At 42.0% G+C, this 19,793-nt stretch overlaps 1 protein-coding gene across 7 annotated transcripts in view; it reads left to right on the top strand.

Annotated features, from left to right (window-relative positions):
- Positions 1 to 7,269, top strand: part of Wnk3 (WNK lysine deficient protein kinase 3) — a 123,828-nt gene extending 116,559 nt beyond the window's left edge. For 3 of the 7 annotated variants that reach the window (XM_026784791.1, XM_026784790.1, XM_026784792.1), the window contains exon 22: positions 2,012 to 7,269. In XM_026784791.1, coding sequence (XP_026640592.1) covers positions 2,012 to 2,341 — 330 coding nt within the window. In that variant the 3' untranslated portion in view covers positions 2,342 to 7,269. The remainder of the gene's footprint in view (positions 1 to 2,011) is intronic. The other 4 variants (XM_026784793.1, XM_005358881.2, XM_026784794.1 and 1 more) reach the window with 2 other exon arrangements.
- The last annotated feature ends 12,524 nt before the right edge of the window (positions 7,270 to 19,793 follow it).

Here is a 19,793-nt window from a genome sequence, read left to right on the forward strand (position 1 = left end):
GCGGATCTCTGTGAGTTCGAGACCAGCCTGGTCTACAAGAGCTAGTTCCAGGACAGGAACCAAAAAGCTACAGAGAAACCCTGTCTCGAAAAATCAAAAAAAAAATTTTAAAAAAACCATAACCACTGTTTTTAGGACAATACTATTCATTACATAACTTAACCAATGGAAAAAAGTATGAATTTTAAAATACCACTTTCAAATCCCACCACCCAGAAATGGTCATCTCCTTCTATAAATGTTAGAGGTCAGATAATTTTCTTTATGAATACATAGATGTGCATAAATAAGTTTATTCAAGTGTGATAATACTATATTGCTGTTTTGAATCAAAAGCACTAAATTTAATTTTACTTTAACAGAAAGAAAATACTGATAAGAGATTGCTGAATTTTAAATAAAATATTTTGTGCAACTCAATATAATTTTGCCATTCATTTTCAGGTCAAACTAAAAACTTTTATCCTAACTTACATTGAAAGTTGCTAACAAAAGTTTAATTCAAAGTTTAGTTCTAGCTTGGTAATTCAGTGTAGAACTAAGAATTTGAGGCTGCTACTAGAATTATTTACATTTATTGGAATTATTCCTATGTGTATTAAGAATATATTATAATCTCTATACATGTGTTTAATCACAGCATAATGTTAAGAGTAGCCAGCAAGACAAGAATATATCTTTCAGTACTGCCCAAAGCACTATTGTCTGTTTTCAGTTTAAATTTAGAATTGGTTGTGGGGGGGGGGAGCTGGGAAGATAGCTTAACTAGTAAACTACTTACCGTGCAAGTACGAGGACCTGAGCCTATATGAAAAGCTGAGTTTGTGATACATGCATAACTCCCAGCCCTGGGAGGCAGAGTCAGGTGAGTTGTTGCCTACTTAGTGAGCTGCAGGCCTATGAGAGAGTCTTTCTCAGAAAACAAGTTATCCTGAGGAACTACACCCAAAATGGACCTCTTGCCTCCATATTCACATACGCCTACATGCATGCACACACACAAAAATAAAAGTAAATGTATAAGTATATAACAGAAGGGCTAGAGAGATGATTCAGTGGTTAATAACACTGGCTGCTCTTTCAGAAAACAGATTTGATTCCCCATACCCACATGGCTGCTCACTTGTCTGTTAACTCCAGTTCCAGGGCATCCAATGCCCTCTTCTTCCACCTATACATATGCAAACAAAAAACCCATGCACACAAAATAAAATAAAAATAGGGCTGGAGAGATGGCTCAGTGGTTAAGAGCATTGCCTGCTCTTCCAGAGGTCCTGAGTTCAATTCCTGGCAACCACATGGTGGCTCACAACCATCTGTAATGAGGTCTGGTGCCCTCTTCTGGCCTGCAGCATACAGACAGACAGAATATTGTATAGATAGATAAATAAATAAATAAATAAATAAATAAATAAATAAATAAATAAATAAATAAAATATCCCTTTAAAAAAATAACAGAAGTGTCAGATTTAAAGATAGTTAGAAGGGAACAAGAAGGAGAGTTTTATTGAACATCTGCTGTATGTCAGGTCCCCTTGTTACACTAACTGTATTCCTGTGTCCAGAGAATCATGTAGGTAAGATGGGCTATTTTCATTCATGCCTGCAGTGTGAAAGCACATTAATAGATGGAAAAAATGAAGTAAAAGCAAAAGAATAGTACTATCATAAGTAAAGTAGGGACTAAAGTGTGAACAGGGAGTGAATATGGGCCTTAGAGTTATTTGAAACAGTGTTGAAGTCCCTGCATCACTGTTAACTTGTTTGGTGGTTTTGGACTACTTAGCAATTTTAGTTTCTGTTTCCTCATCTGAAAATGCCTATACTGCAAGGCAGGGCAGTTAAAAATGAGCTGAGGTAAAGAATGTTACCACTGCATAACTCATAGAAAGGTGCTCCACTCAGTATAATAGTGGAAGTAGTGAGCCTTAAAAAAAAATAGGACTATAGACTGATAAACAATATGCCAAATGAACTGATTTTTTTATGTTTGTTTTTGTTTTTTGTTAGAGTACTCCGTCTACTATGGGCTACACATCAACATGGATATCTTCTCTCTCCCAAATTCGTGGCGCTGTCCCAACTTCCTTACCACAAGGACTCCCACTGCCTTCATTTCCTGGGCCATTATCATCATATGGAATGCCCCATGTTTGTCAGTATAATGCTGTAGGGGCCACGGGGTATCCAGTACAGTGGGTAGGAATTTCGGGAACAGCACAGCAGTCTGTAGTGGTTCCTGCCCAATCTGGGGGACTCTTCCAGCCCGGGATGAATTTGCAGGCATTTCCAGCTTCACCAATGCAGAATCCGGCATCAATCCCTCCTGGTCCTAAGTGAATCCAAATAGATACTGAAACAAGGGGAGAGGACTTCCATCAAACACGTGTGATACTAAACTTTCTTCTTGAGTTCTGCCATATTTTCTCTCATTTGACCCCACTTTCAACTGTGTTTTTTGTTATTCCAATGTGATATTTGGTACAGCTCATCATTCTGTAGTAATGTGCGCTTTGCACATAGAATACTACACACAGAAATGTTTTTCACTTCAAATCCTATCCTCTTTGATACTTGATTTTTAAAAAATACTGTTGAGAATGCTTTAATAAGCTCGGTTTGAGTGTTACCATTTCCAGGACACTTTCATGTGTTGCTGAGAAGCTCTCACCCCACTTTTTTATGCTGCTACCAGCAGTTGTATAATACTTTTCTTTAAAGTGTGTAAAAACTATGTAGATTGGTTCTCCCCAAATGTGGATGAGGTAAGACTCTCCAATCGCCAGTCTTATGGGATTTGTCAAAACTGTCTTGGGTTTACTTTTCACAGAAGGCAGTAAGTAACTGGCTGCAGGAAATGTTTTGATGTATAACTTTAGTATACTTTTGTCAAGCAGTACAGAACATGAGTGTTTTTAATGTGATTTTCTTCCCGTCATCACAGCAGTAGGAGTGAGGGGTTGTTTTAGGTGAGGCGGAGGGAAAGAAAAAAACAGAACTGTAACAGTTCCTTGAACCTACAGCTACTAGAGCTGCTTTTGGGTTCCAGTAATAACCCAAAGCAGCCATTTTTTCTCATGTGCACACTGCTTTGGTTTTGAGCATCTGAGAGGCACTGACTTGGCTTGCATTCTTTTGCTAGGTATTGCAGCTGATGTGAATCTCATTTGGGGTAATCCTTGTAATCCTAAACAAGGAGATTCAGGTTAACACTTCTGTCAATCCATTCTTCTAAAGTGAAATGTACTTGACACATTAGGGTTTGTAGCTTTTGAGACTTTTACATAAAACACTGGCTTTACAGGGTTCTAAGAAATGTAGGACACACACCATCCTGCAGTGAAATAGTACACCCTAGGATGATATTATTTAAATTGCCTTTAACCTTTTTTGATGACAGTTTTTTGGTTGTTATAATTTCTTACTAGTATGTATAGTCTTAGACCATTTTAGATGTTAGATGTGTTTGTCAGCCTCTTGAAAATTTGAGAGAATTCACTGTCAAGTTGCACTTTACTGGGTTTTATCCAGTTTTAGGAGGAAAGGAGGCAGTGTCAAAATGTACGCCTTTGGTTTTTAGGAAGGTTAACTTCAGTAATCTTAAAGGCTAGTCACAGGGTTACCTAATAGTCAGTCTGTGAAACCCAATTAGAATTTTTACATGCTATATTATCAGCTACTAAGTACACATGTTCAAGTGACTTAACATTCACTGAAGCTTTGAAAGTCGTTTCTAATAAGTTTTTCTATTTAAGAATTCTCTTGGTAACCATTCCAAATTGTGTTCAGTGTTTCTGTTAACAGATTTTCCTCCATGTTCCTCTAAAAAAAACTTACCCCGTGGGCTTGCCGGGAAGCTAGAAGAACTTTTCTTTTTATTTCATACAGTACACTTTGTGGGTACACTTTTTAAGAAGTTGTCTTCTATTACTTACCTGAAGGTCACACCCACCATCACATTTTTGTCACTGCTACTGGGGGCATTCTGTGGATTGCTATTGGGAAGAGCCACAGTTCCTTTTCCTAATACATCCTGTTTTGGATGAGTTCGGATTATATGCCCCGATTCCTGAAATTCCTTCTATAGTATTGCTTTGCAAGTTGAAGTGATTTTTAGGATGTTAATGTAGTGCAGTTGCTTGCATTGCAGTGTTTTCCATGTGTACAAAAAACTATGCTCCTAAAACCCATAGTTCCTTAAAACTGTGTTTCATTATAAGTTGGTTTCGTATAATTATATTGAGATAAACAACCTATAAGGTGAAATACTACAGGTTTTAAGATGGGATCTTCTCTAGTTGCAATCATTTTAAACCGTGTGCCCCAGAATGAAAAAAAAACTCCAAGGGTTACATGTACAATCCCATTTACTAGTGGCTGCTCTACATAGTATGTTCTGTGTTTTATTAAGCATCTCAGTTTTACATATAATTCATCATTATTGTTTGCCTGCAGATGTTTGCAGTGCCTTGTAATATTTAGAATCTTTTCAGGTTTTGCTGGAAAGAAAAGTCATCTTCTAAAGTTTGAAGATGGGGAATAGTGTACTGCTGTCTCCATGCTGACTGCAGTATCTGGGTTAACATACATGTTACATATACATTATCTATATGTAATGTGTAGAAGTTAAAGCATACAGAAAAAGGGAGTGTGCAGAAATGAAGAAAACAATGTTATTCACTTTGCTGTGGGGTTTTCTTTACTTTTTTATTTTTTGTTTGATTCAGATTATAGTCACTTTGATTGTAAATATTGGTTAGTTTTCTAGAGGGGGATTTGTACTATTTCTTAATTTTGCTTAGTTAGAATAGTGCTGTTTCCGTCCTTGCCTGAAGTACTTTTTCTCTCCCATAAATAATGAATCAGATGATGCTCAGAAGTTCTCTTTAACGAAGAGCCTAGTACATATAACATGCCTTCTGATCATTTCTAGAAAGCACGCAAACCTTTTCATTTTCTTTCTTGTAATCAACGTAAAGGTTATGCTTAACCACTGTCTTGTGAAGTTTTCTTGGGAGATAGTCTGTATGTCCAGCCGCTCTGTTTACTTCTCCAAGTGCACATCTGATGAGCAGCATTGTGTCTTCATGTATGGCAACATAAGCACTCCACCATGAAGCACTGCTGTTGTGTCTGTGAAGTTGGGTGTAACATCCTAAGACTATGAAACCATTACTGGTGTATTCAGTGCAGATAAACCCTTCATATACCTGGAGCAGTCTTGAATCGAAAGTAATTTGCTGTAAGTTAACAAATAATCCTGCAGTTTTTCATCTCTTCCTTGCTTCATTATCAAGCATATGTTCTAATAGTTTGACAGGAAAACTTAACTGTGAAAGTTTAAAAGGCACTTCCGCTGTGATTTTTGGGTTGAGTGTAGAGTGTTTTTCTAAAGTTATAATGGAATGTTTGTCATCTGAAGACCCCAGATTTAATTGCAGTCCAGTTACTTTTGTTTATCTACCTCGTTTTTCAGTACTGTTTTAGGTGCACAAGTAAATGTTGCCTGTGAAACTTGCTCTTTTGCTTTGATTCTTTATGTTGTTTAGATGCTCATTCTGGCTTGCCTTTTTGTCCTAGCACTCACCATGCATGTGAGATGAGAGGAGCCATCATTCTGCCACCAGTCTGTGTTTAAGTGATGAGAGCCATATACCTAAGTGTTATAAAGTTAGGGGATTTGGGGATGGAAAGCAAAGAGAGAAATCAAATTGGTGGTAATATAAGACTTAGTGGTGGGAGTTAGTTTTCAAATAAACAAATGTTTCAAATGTATTGAAGTGAGATAGTCCCAGTGCCTGAGAATGCTTTCTCATCTCGGTTTCTAAAGGGCTATGGGTTGAAATTGCTTTAACTACTACAGTGAAATACTTGACCTCCTAGACCCATCTTCAAAATATTGCCTGGTATTTACAGTGATGGTTTGTTATCTTGAAATGGCGAATGCATTTCATAGTTGGTAGTAAGGGTTTAGATAGTTGTTTATCTAATCCCTGTAGTTTATGGAGTTGACTCTCTTTGCTGTATTTTCTAAGCATTAAAAATAATACATTCCCTTTTCCCCCTTTTAAAAGAACCCAGCAAATGTTTGTAACTGGATATTTCCTGTTTCACATGTTTACCATGTAACAGTACATTTTTAATACTAGTAAATGCTGTATTTCAGTCATTGTTTCTAAGTGCATTCCTGAGGTATATTTGCCATCAATTCAGTTACCTCATGTTCTGTTTGATTAAGAAAAATCTGAGCCTTCTGAGGTGGTATGCAAGCCATTTTCTAGAATAGAATGTTTGGTTGGTTTTTTTATCGGTAGTTTACCAGGGACTTATTTTGCCTCCCTTTCTTTAGAAGATGTAATAGAAAGGTTTGTATGTATAGAAAAGGCTTTTGATTTGGTAACTATAATTCTAGGGTAAATTTTTAAAATCTAATCCAGATTACAAAATGAAAACACTCAAACATAGTAAAAAAAAATCTAAGTAAAATTAGTATGTGGTTTATATGGAGCCATACTCTCAGGCCACCCTGGAGAGAAAAAAAGGTCTTCTTTTTGTGTCTATGAAGGATAAATTCAAACATTGATCCAGGGACCTTGATGAGTAATGTAAATGGGCCCAAAGTAGTAACCAGGTTAAAGTTCTTTTCCACTAAGATGGTTGAAAGAGTGTACACATCAACAGCTTAGATTCTGGAAGGATTTCTCTGAAGTATAACAATGCAGACTGTTACAAAGCAGAAGTCAGGCAAGAGGACAAGGGAAGGACTAAGCTCTGAAGGGACAATGCTCTAAAATGTGCACTAGTCACCCTTCTAGCTTTTTTACATTGTATTTCTTTTGATATAATTTCAGATTTAAGATTGAGATTTGTAGCCCAGACCCCTCAGCAGATACAGTGGATATAGTGATTGATGAGAAAGTGCAGCTGAAGGTCTGTCATGCTCAGTCACTTAAAGCTGTAATTTGTTTAATACAAATAGTAAGCATGTAGACCTAATGCAGCATGGGAGCCACTCAGGAAGTTTATGCAATTAAACTTTCATGCATATTTACCGTGAAGTATGTAGAATTTCAGCCAATTCTCAATACTTAACATTTAGTTATATATGTGAACTCTCCTTTCTTAATTTGGGAATGTAGCATTATATAGAATGCTGTTTAGTTTAATTTTAGCCCTTTTTAACATTACCTTTTCTTCTTTTCCTTTTTTTTTTTTTTTGGTAAGCCAAGTGATCTACCTTTCAGCAGTTGTCTGGTTTTGATTCTTGAAACTGTGATTTTTACTATAATTTTTATCCAACTGTTGTTAAGTATTTTGTTTCCTGGAATTTTGTTTTGAAACAAAAATAAAGGCTGTGTTAAATTACTATGTCACCTTATTAAAATTCTGTCAGCTACTGCAGTCATCTGGCTTAAATTGGTTCTTTATCAAATATAATTTAGCAGATTTATGAAATTTTAGTCTTACAGGGCTTTGGGGTGGGGGAAACCATGTGGTACCTGTTGATTTACATGCAATGCTAATGCTTTTTTAGTGGGCCTCCCTTCTCCACATTTGCAAATGAACAAGAGTTGTAACCTTCTGTATTAGCTAGGGTTTCTTTTTTAAAAAAATTAAAAACCTTCTTTATTTTACATGCCAATCCCAGTTCTCCCTCCCTCTCCTCCTCCTACTCTCCCCATCCTCTGCCCACTCCACCCCCATCCACTCCCTCCCTCTCCTCCTCCCCATCCTCTGCCCACTCCACCCCCATCCACTCCTCAGAGGGTAAGGCCTCCCCTGGGTAGTCAACAAAGTCTGTCACATAACCACATAGAGGCAGGATCCAGACACTTCCCCCTGTATCTAGGCTGAGCAATGTGTCCCTCCATGGGGGAATGTGCTCCAAAAAGCCAGGTTATGCACTAGGGATAAATCCTGATCCCACTGCCAGTGGCCCCACAAACTGCCCAAGCCATGCAAATGGATGGAACTAGAAAAAAAAATCCTGAGTGAGGTAACCCAGACCCAGATAGACAAACATGGTATGTACTCACTCATAAGTGGGTATTAGATTAAAGCAAAGGATAACCAGCCTTATAGCCCATGACCCCAGAGAAGCTGGGGAACAAGGAGAACCCTAAGAGAGGCATACATGAATCCCCCTGTGTAGTGAGCCGGACAGGATCGCCATTACAAAATAGCGCCGACATCCTGTCTTGTTGGAAATAAACAACTCCATATTTGGCTAAGCCTTTGGGAGCTGCGTGTCCCCCGCTTCCCGCACGCGGATAAGGGATCCTTGGGCCTATTCCGATGCAGTCTGGTGTCAGCTGATGGTGGCAGCCAATCACAGGGCGACCCGTGTGCCAATTCCCTATATAAGCAGCTGCCTTAGTGCTCTCGGGCCCCTCTCGCTCAGTGGCCAAAGATCCCATGGTTTTGGGCACCTGCTGCGGCAAACTTCTCGACCAGTGAGAAAGAACAACCACCACACGAGGATTCTTCTCAGATCACGCTTTAATTGGAGTTCCCTTGGTTGAAGGAGCATGAAGCGAGAGCCGTACGGGCCACCAACTGTCACGTCCACCCTTGTCCCGCAAGGATGATGCAACCACCGGCGCTCTTCTCACTGCAGTTTATTCCAGGACCTTTTATGATTCTCTCCTCCCTCCTCTCTCTCCATTGACCTCCCTCCTCTCTCCTTTTTTCCTCTCTCCCCGGGCAAACCTCTCCCAGCCCTTAAGTAGGCACGGGCTGCCAATCCCGGATTGCCAGGTAGGCACTGCCCATAGGCCCATGCATATGCAAGCAGCTGATAATCATTGCGTGATCATAGCATAGGTCAGACTTTAGCCATCTCAGGAGTTGATTATACATCTCCATCAGGTGTGACACCATGCAGCTCGCTACACCCCTGGGAAGGGGAAACACACAAAATCTCCTGAGAAAATTGGGAGTGGGAGGGGAAGAAGGGAAGGTGGAAGGGGATAGGGAGGGGAGAAAGGGAAGGAGGAGGAAAACATGAGGGAAGGGGATGCTCAAAAAGGGGGAAGGGCAGAGAGGGAGAGAAAGAGATACCTTGACTGGTGGAGCCATTAAAGGGCTAGAGAGAAACCTGGCACTGGGAAATTTCCAGGAATCCACAAGGATGACCCCAGCTAAGACTCTAAGCAAAAGTGGAGAGGACGCCTAAATTGGCCTTCCCCTGTAATCAGATTGATGACTACCTTAATTCTCATCATAGAATCTTCTTCCAGCAACTGATGGAAGCAGATACCAACATCTATAGTGAAATACTGGACCAAACTACCAAAGACCAACCAGTCCAAGAGAGGGAGGAGCGATAATATGAGCAAAGGGGTCAAGACCTTGAGGGTGATACCCACAGAAACAGCTGACCTGAGCTACTGAGAGCTCACTGACTCTGGACTGACAGCTGGGGAACCTGTATAGGACCAAACTAGGCCCACTGAATGTGGGGGACAGTTGTGAAACTTGGGCAGTCTGTGGGACCGGGATTTATCCCTACTGCTTGAACTGGCATCTAGGAGCACATTGTCTTTGGAGGGACATCTTGCTCAGCCTGAATATAGGGGGCAGGCCTTGGTCAGACATTTTTGACTCCCCATAGGAAGGAAGCCTTAGCATTTCTGAAGAATAGATGGGACATGGGGTGGGGAGAAGGGTGGGTTGAAAGGAGGGGGGAGTGCAAATGGGGATATCTATGTCAAATGAGAAAATATTGTATTAAAAAGATTCTTAACAAAAAAGAAAAAAGATTTTAAAGGCAAATACAAACATGTTATATAGTTGTAAACAAAAATATAGCTCTTTTAATATTGAGAAGATTCACTTTTTGAGCAGTCAGACCTGATAGATAACAAGTATAAGAAATTACCTTGATAAAATGAAAAATCTTTGTTTCTTAGGCCCATCACTTAACCTTTCACATTCCAAGACCTAATAAACTGAATCCAGCCCTCAACCTTAAAAGGAATAAGAGCTACTTTATTGTGAGTCAAATATGGGTGACCTGGGAACATGGATTAAGGTTGCCTCCAATGAAATCAAAATCCATGCATTTTCCAAATACTGTGGGAGGACCACAGGGAGGTACTTCCAGCAAAGCATGAAGACGCTGCCGTGGCTGCCATGCTGTCTGATGACTTGATATTTTGATTTTAAGAAAGGGTTTCACTGTGTAGTCTATTCTATCCCAAACACACCTCAAATCTATGGCATCACCTCTCCTGTCTCCTGAAAGTGAAAGAGATGTTTGATCAGACAGTGGCGAGCAATGAATGACTATTATGGGAACTAAAGAGAGCCCAGGATAATCTGGCTCTGGACCTGTAGCATTCCACTTCGCTACTCTCAGGAAGTTCTAATCAATACGCCTTGTGAATTGTTGGCACTCTGTTACCCTTTGGGCAGAACTCTAGTTTACAGTTCCAGATAAGCTTTATCATTTTAGGCAATAAGTAAGCCGGGGCTGGGGAAAGGGCTCAGAGGACAAAAGCACCTGCCATGAATGCCTGAGGACCTGAGCTCAGCGCTCCAGAACCCACATCACTATAAATATCCCAGCGCCCTCTACTGGAAGATGGGAGGCTGAGACAATGGAAGCGTCCCACAGGTTGCATGGCTTATGCAAGAGCAAAGAGAACTTGTCTCAATTAAGGAGAAAAGGTAAGACAAACGCCTGAATGTTGTCCTCTGACATGTGTATCTACGTCCCCCAAAGAAGAATTTACACATACTTGTCCTCACACATTACATATTATATAGACAAAGTAGATAACTCTCCCTTTGTATTGTGTACTATTAATACTAAAATCAGTCTTTTTATAATACTGATTTTAATAAAACATTCTAAAGCTACATTTAATCTCAGCCATTTTGGGCCAAATAAGATATTTCCACAACCTTTTTTTAACGTACCCTCAGCTTTTCCTTTCCTTTCCTTTTTTTTTTTTTTTTGTTAATAAAATGCATCTTTGCTAGTTCCAGGACAGGCTCCAAAACCACAGAGAAACCCTGTCTCAAAAAACCAAAAAAAAAAAAATGTATCTTTATACCTTTTGTTTTTATTTTTCAGAACAGGATTTTTCTATGTAGCCTTGGCTGTCCTGGAACTTGCTCTGAAGACTAGGCTGTCCTCAGCATCACAGAGATCTGCCAGTTCCAAGAGCTGGCTTGGATTAAAGATATGTGTCACCACTGCCCAGCTATATGCCTTTCTTTATAAAACAGCTACTTCTCTTCCACAGAGTTCTATCTCAGAATTTCCAGTAGTTTAATTACACGTGTTAATCATAATTTTTGACATTGCATAACCTTGATTCCTAATTAAAACTAGAAAATATTGGAAATTGTCTTTTTATCTGTATTTTTACATTTTGTAACTTCTAGAGATGATTTTTTATATTTATGAATATGCCTACATGCTTAGTTTCACTTTACTATATAAAGAACAATATGCCACACAAATAACATTACAGGGACTCGAGAGACTATATCTAGGAATATATATGTATATACAAATACATATTTGCATGCAGTAACAGTGAAAAAAGAGGCCATAAATTTGGTGAAGAGCAGGGATGGGTATATGAGAGGGCTGGAAGTGAGGAAAGGGAAGGAAGAATGTTATTAAATTATAATCTCAACAATAAAGTAGAATGAAAAAGAACAACATCACGAAGGATGGGCATGTAAATTCAGCTGAGCATTTCAGCATTCCAGCTCACCCACATTTTACCGCATCATTTCTCCTTAACATTTTCAAATTATCGAAAGATATTTGAAACTGAGTTCAAGTGGATATATACTATAAAACACAAATGTTATTGAAAACGTCATCTAGAAATATCCCATTTCAGTCAGGCGGTAATGGTGCACACCTTCAATCCCAATACAGGAGGATCTCTCTGAGTTCAAGGCCAGCCTGGTCTACAGAGTTAGATCCAGGACAGCCTGAGCTGTTACACAGAGAAACCCTGTCTCAAAGCAACAAAAACAGAAAGAAAGGAGAGAGAGAGAGAGAGAGAGAGAGAGAGAGAGAGAGAGAGAGAGAGAGAGAGAGGGAGGGAGGAAGGGAGAGGAAGGAGGAGGAGGAGGAGAAGAAGAGGAAGAGGAAGAAGTCCATTTCTGTCTCATTCAGTTTTACTTTATTTTTTAGACAATGTCTCCTATAGCCCAGTCTGACTTGAACTCACGGCACAGCTAAAGACTGTCTGCTCCTCCTGCCTCTACCACCAAGAGCAGATTCTAGGCACCACAACCCACAGTTTATGAGCTGCTAGGATTTAAAAGCAGAGCTTCATGCGTACTGAGCAATCACTTTAGCAACTGAGCTACAAGCGCAGTCCGTCTTTTCTTAATTACACTTGAATTGCTGGCGAACATTTTGTGAGACTTTAAACAAAGCTACCCATGAGGGTTTCTTGCTTCTTTGGTTTGGTCATTGCCGGCAAGTCAGACAAGTACCAAAAAATCACAGAAACAAAGAAACTAATTTTTTTCAGTAATACTTTATTTACAAAAGTCAATAAATTTGGCTATAGGGCCTAGTTTACTGAAACTAAAATGTTAAACTTGTTTTTTCTCATCTCTCCTCCTTTTCCTGATAGTTTATGTTCTCAAAAGCTAACTATCATGTTCTACAGAAGACCAGGTAGGAAATGTATGTCTCAAAGGCTCATTGAAAAAATGCAAGATTTTCCCAAGAAAGAATTTCAGGTGGAGGGGGATTTAGAATGAGTAAACAGATATTGTGACATTATAGGGATTTGCTCCAGTATTTTACAAAGAAGTATGTAGATGGCAATAGGATAAGGTTTGAGTTTGCCCATAGAAGCCGGACTCCTTCCTTGATGTTTGGTCTCAGTGAGTTTTCCGTGCCTTGGCTTCTAAGCAGAGAAGCTAGGTACTTGAAGTGGAACACATCAAAGATTTGAGGAAGTGGGTAGAAGTGCAAAGATGGTGAAGGAACAGTACAAGAGCCATAGGAAGTAGAAATAACAGATTTGAGTGGAGCAGATGTGGGGAGAAGTCAAGTGTACCAAAGACTAGTGAAGTTCCATAATATCCCAGAAGGAAGGATTGGACATGGAGTGTGTTAGTCAATTTATTCGTAATGAATACACTTCAAACCAGTAATACCATGACCACACACGGTGCTCTTAATGTGAGCAAGGAAGCGCCAGCCCCACTTGAGTCCCCCAGTTCTCTCTCAAACACAGCCTGCAGTCAAACTTGGCAGCCCAGGCTGATAACCTCTGCATTTGGGAGGCTAAGGGAGGACTGGCCCTCTTGAAGCTGCCCTAGGCTACAGAGTGAGTTCCTAATCATTCTGAACTAGAGATGAGATCCTATCTCAAAAAGCCCAGAAAACAAGAAGAACCCTCTCGCCCCTCTTTACTGACTTTTGCTTGTCTTGGAATCTCCTCCACAGAGTCAATCGCGGTATCAGAGGCCAGAGATTGTAGAGGTAGAAAAGTGTGATATCACATATTGTCAGGGTCACAACTGACACACCTGTAACTAGCGGCTGGCAACACCTACAGTCGTGTCGCCTGAACATGTCCACACTCATCTTGAAACTGGCAGGCAAGACTGTGACTGTAGTTCCAGGACAGCGCTCCAGGTCCTGAGTTCTAGCTCAAGCACTGCAGAAAGGAACTGAATAAAAAGAGGGGGGGGGGAGTAAAGAAGAGATTGACAAAGTGTAACAAGGTCATTTCACCAAAATTGTATTTCTCAATGTATTTATGTTTGAGAAAAGGTCTCTCTACATAGCCCTGCCTAGCCTGAAACTCACTGTGTAACCCTGCCTGGCGTGGATCTCACTATGTAGACCAGGCTGGCCTCAAATTCCTCCTGCCTCTGCCACCCAAGTGCTAGGATTAAAGACATGGACTACCACACTCAGCTCACTGAAGTTTTATATCACACAAGAACCTTCAGAACTGCACAGATCCAAATGTTACTCTTAGGTTTGCTAAAGGACGGGCAGCCATGGCGATTGGACAAAAGGATAAGATGTAACGCTAGCAGACTTGGGAAAGAAAACCCAAGCCTATTCAGATCTTTCTTGCAGCATTCCTTACTCCAGAATACAGGGCAGGAGCCTCTAGAATGAAGGTCCTCAGAGAAGATGGGAAAAAAGGAGGGAGTGACCTTTCTGGATTCGATGGCTTGTTTTGGGAAGGGGATGGGGCCTCAGTCTTGGGGAAAGAGGAGATCTGGTTTCTACAATGCCTTTCTAGGGAGTAAAGGGGAGTGGGGCATAAAAGGGAAGGTTAAAATCACAAGTCTACTTCATCTCTGAGACTGATTCTAGGCCTTCCGTTATCCTTTAGTTCAAAGTATTTGGAACACCAAAGAGTCATAATTTGGTGTACAATTTTGTGAGCCCCAAAGGGTGTCAGATGATGTAATAAAAGTGCCAGTCATATGGAAAAGCAATTAAGTCAGGAGATAAGACCGACATATAATCCATTTAAAATGTACCAGCATTAGTGAACACCACCAGGTAACGTAATGAGGTGGCAGACTTGCATCTGTGACTGAAGAGTTTGATGCTAAGGTAGTTGGAGGGAAGATGGATGGGTTTTTGATAGAATCTCCAGCAAGTCATAAAGGCGAATAGCAGAGGTGATGACAGGAGCAGGGCTTGGGTTACAGCAGTGGTTCTCTACCTTCCTAACGCTGCAACCCTTCAATACAGTTTCTCATCTACTGACCCCCAGCCAGAAAACTATTTTCATTGCTACTTGATAACTGTCAGCTTGCTACTGTTAGGAATCATAATGTAAATATCTGACATGCAAAAATTATCTGATATGCAGGATATCTGATGTATGACCCCAAAGGGGTTGTGACCCCCACACAGGCTGAGAACCACTGGGAGAGATGGAGGGAAGGCTAACAGCAAAGTTGAGCATTGGAAGGGGTTACTACACATAACATGTTTTTTTTTATTTTTTTTTTTTGGTTTTTCGAGACAGGGTTTCTCTGTGGTTTTGGAGCCTGTCCTGGAACTAGCTCTTGTAGACCAGGCTGGTCTCGAACTCACAGAGATCCGCCTGCCTCTGCCTCCCAAGTGCTGGGATTAAAGGCGTGCGCCACCACCGCCCGGCCACATAACATGTTTTAAATGAGGAGCCATATTCAGGAATTGAATGCCTACACAGCCCCTTCTCCATTCATTCCAGCTCTCAGCCCTGAATGCATGAGAATCACCTGGGGAGCGGTTTTTATATTTTAAAAATAGTGTTTTGATTGCAACACAAAAGAGTGTGTATAGCAGGATTGAACCATATACCTAACAATAGTTGTCTGTGGTACTGCATGCCTGTAATCCCAGCATTTGGGAGGCTAAGGCAGGAGGATTGCCCTGAGTTTGAAGCCAGTTTTAGGGTATATTATGAGTTCCAGGTCAGGCTGAGGTACAATGTGATACCTTGCCTCAAAAAGGAAAAGAAAGAAAGAAAGAAAGAAAGAAAGAAAGAAAGAAAGAAAGAAAGAAAGAAAGAAAGAAAGAAAGAAAAAGTGAATCTTTCTGGGAAGGGGAGAAGGTAAATATTTTGCTATGTATATCTTACATACTTAAAAATAAGAATTTGGGGGTTTGGGATATGGTTCAGTAGTTAAGAGCACGTGCTCTGCAATCAGAACCAGAGTTCAGATCCCAGCTCCCATGTAACGAACCAGGAATCTCCACCAATGCCTGTAAGCCCAGCTCTGAGGGGGCTGAGAGAGTGGGACTGTTGGAACATTCTAGTGTCAAACCAAGCCAAAAGGCCTCTGCACATAGAGCGCACACACCTATGCACACATGCACATACACTCACACACACAGACATACAAATTAATCTTTTAAACAAAAATTTAGCCAGGCAGTGTTGGCGCATTCCTTTAATCCCAGCACTCAGAAGGCAAAAGAAGGCAGATTTCTGTGAGTTCGAGGTCAGCCTGGTCTACAGAGGGAATTCCAGGACAGCCAGGACTGTTACACAGAGAAACCCTGTCTCGAAAAACAAAAACAAACAAAAAAGTAAGAAAAAATAAAACTATGGTCTTCGTCTCATCTGTCTAATTGGTACTTAAGAGATGAGTATCTCACTACATTTCCCAAACTGGCCTCCAGCTCCCGGGTGCCTGCCCATGTCTGTGCCCTGGACCGCTGTGATACCTAGGGCCCCTGTTAGGCATCTTATACCTGACTTTGCTGGCCCTGTCCAGCCTGCCCATCTACCTGTCATTATAGTAGCCATGTGTGTCTGCATTTCCTTCTACTTGCATAGGCAAGTGCAGCTCATGACCAAGCTGTCCCTGCTAAGAAAAGACCCCTCTTAGCCCGGTCAAGACTGTTAACCTAGAGACAATCATGGTATGCTGGATGCCAGACTTAAGGTGGCACTGCTCCTGGTAGTCTGAACTGTAAGTCACGGAAATATTTCTGTAAAGAAATACTTTGATGGAGGAAGGTCATTGGTTAAATAAAAAGAAACTGCTTGGCCCTCATTGGTTAGAAGATAGATGGGAGGAGTAAACAGAACAGAACGCTGGGAGGAAGAGGAAGTGAGCTCAGACTTGACAGCTCTCCTCTCGGGGGCAGAGGCCTCAGAGAGACACGATGCTCCACTCTTGCGGGCAGAGGCGAGAGTTCTGCTCTCTGAGGCACACGTGATGAAGCTCCGACCCAGGATGGATGTAGGCTAGAATCTCCCTGGTAAGCCGCCTTGTGGGCTACAGCAGATTATTAGAGATGGGCTAGTCCAGGTGCGAGAGTTAGCCTAGAAGAGGCTAGATAGAAATGGGCCAAGCAGCGATTAAATGAATACAGTGTCCGTGTAATTATTTCGGGGCATAAGCTAGCCAGGCAGCCGGTGCTGGGGATGCAGCCCCGCCGCTCTTATTACTACAATACTTCCCACACCTGACCAAAGCCAACTCACTGGTCAAGGCTCTGATATATTTTGCAGAGATGTCAAGCTGTGTGGTACCTTCCACAACCCCTTTGCTGCGTGTGCCTCCACTGGTACACTCAGAATTCTGCCTGCCTCGCATCCACTGCCAGGATGGGGGCCAACACTTGGGTCATACCTTCTGAAGACATCCACCTACTGATGCTACCTTGGATTATGGGAGGAGGCAGCAGGTATCATTACCAGTCACCAACCACTCGCAGAGTCCCTGACTCTACCCAGCCAGTGGGGCCCACAATGCTCTGGTGTGGTCCTGCAAGGCTTCTCAGGCCCATAGCTCTGTAGTCATGGGACACAGAGATTTTTTTTGGTCAACTCCCAAGCACCTAGGAGAACATTGGATGAGTAATGAAAACCTGGCTCTTCAGGTTTTTAAATAGCCTTTTTAACTTGTACTGCACATCTCCGGTATAACCTATGGACTGCTTTCCCCTACATGATGTTATGGGTGTACAGGGTGAAAGAGAAAGGAGCAGCCCTATGCTACCCCGTCCCCCACAATGTGACAGGATAACAAGGATGGAAGCATCCTTCCTAAGGCTGATTATTTTTCCTTTCTGAGACATAGTCTCATACAGCCCAGCTTGGTCTTGGACCACACTACATAGCTGAAGATGACTTTGAACTTGAGAGGCCTCTCAAGTACTGGCACTGGGGCTTTCTCGGGAGTTCTGAGAAGCCTCTGAAAGCCGGCCTATCTTAATTAGTAGGAAGGGGACCCACAAGGACAGCACAGTACAGAGAAAAGCCTTTTGTGAGCTCACCAAGCTCCTTTGTCATCAACTCGGATAAGTTGTCCCTGTGTTTTGGAGTAATTTCTCATGGACTGGGGCTGGCAGGAACCCTTCCACATTGCATCCCCTCACCATGTTCTCACTCCTCTTTAGTTCCTTTCCCTTGTTTTAGTTTTATAAGACAGGGCCTGTGTGGCTCAGATTGGCCTTGGCTTGCTATGCGGGCTGGTTTTGATCTCCTGCTTATTCTCTCTCCACCTTCTGCCTGCTAGGATTACAGGTGTGTTCCTCCACACCCAGCTTCTGCTTGCAGCTCTTCTGCCTCTGCCAGTCTCTCGCTGTCTCTTTAGTTGTCTTCCTCCTCTGGAGCCTGAGGTAGTTTCTGGTCCGTGTGAACCTCTTCATCCCATATGTCCTCTTTTTGTTTATAAATTTTTACTTTACTTTTATGTAGTGGGTATGAATGAGTATGTATCCACATGCGTGTGGGGGTGTGGGCACATGTATGTACCAGTGCCCATGGGAGCTGGAAGAAGGCATCAGAAGTTGGAGCTGCAGGCAGCTGTGTGCTGCAGTTATGATCACTGAGAAGTAAGCACAGGTCCTTTGCAGAAGCAGCAATAACACTTAACAACTGAGCCATTTCTCCAGCCCCATCTTTTTATGGTTTTTTTTTTTGAGGCAGAGTCTCACACTATGTAGCCCAGGCTAGCCTGGATCTCACTGTGTGAGATCCAGCCCAGCCTCAAGTTCTCAACCAGATTCTCATTCTCAGCTTCTCTGAGTGTTCATGTAACAGGCCTGAGCCATCACTTTGAGAAGTGGCCCGTGGTTACACGGCTTGGAAAGGGCACACATATGCGTCAGGAACTAGAGAGATCCCTTGGGAAGGAGCTTCCGTGTCCCCCAAAGTCTGGAAATAATAAGTCACAAGCTTAACTGGACTTCCCTCCTCAGTTCCAAAGGTCTTTAGATGTGCCAGGCTCATAACAAGCCCCTTTTCTGCCCAGAGAGACCCCTGGCAGGCATTGTTGGCCGTGAATTGGATTCTCTGCTCCCACCTCACCAGAAAGGAGTCAGGGTTATAGCTTCACTTCAGAGTCACATGCTGAGCACAACAAGAATTGGAATCTCTGTCTAGCTCTTGTAGACCAGGCTGGCCTCGAACTCACAGAGATTCACCTGCCTCTGCCTCCCAAGTGCTGGGATTAAAGGTGTGTGCCAGCACTGCCCGGCTTAATCTCTGTCTTATTTAAGGCCACATTCTAATTTTTTTAATTTGTCAATTTGTATGTGCATATGTGCTTGCCAATGTTGCCACAGTGTCTGTGTGGAGGTCGGAGGACAACTCCCAGGGGTCACCCACTTCTGTGTGGAGGTCAGAGGACACTCCCAGGGGTCACCCACTTCTGTGTGGAGGTCAGAGGACACTCCCAGGGGTCACCCACTTCTGTGTGGAGGTCAGAGGACACTCCCAGGGGTCACCCACTTCTCTCCTGCTACTGTGGCTTCCTGAGAAATGGACTGTTGGGGACCAGCCTCGACAAAAACACCTCTTACAAGGGTAGGGGCGTGGGAATTTAGAAATATAAGTAAATAAAACAGAGACCTGTGAAAAATAACAGAACAGAAACCATAGAATGGTACCAGGAGGGCATTCCAGTGAACACTGAAATCATCCACATTTAATTTTCCATTTGCTTTCATACCCAATTCAAAGGGGGAAGAAGGTAACAAAAAACTTCTTTAACATGATACAGAGGGCAACTCAAACAGTTAATCGCTTTAACACTTTGAGACATCAACTCATTAGCATTCTGTTGTTTAGGCAGTGAAGCCAGCCTAGACCAACAAATCCTGAAGGCCACTTCCCCTGTGACCTCATAATTACAGAAGAAGGAGAAGTACATTTGCATATCCCAACCATCTGTCAGGATGGAATTTTGTATGATCTGTCTTAACGTCAAGAAAAGCATGTATTTGCCGGGCGATGGTGGTGCACGCCTTTAATCCCAGCACTCGGGAGGCAGAGGCAGGCGGATCTCTGTGAGTTCGAGACTAGCCTGGTCTACAGAGCTAGTT

The sequence above is a fragment of the Microtus ochrogaster genome, chromosome X, assembly GCF_000317375.1.
Source record: "Microtus ochrogaster isolate Prairie Vole_2 chromosome X, MicOch1.0, whole genome shotgun sequence".
NCBI lineage: Eukaryota > Metazoa > Chordata > Mammalia > Rodentia > Cricetidae > Microtus > Microtus ochrogaster.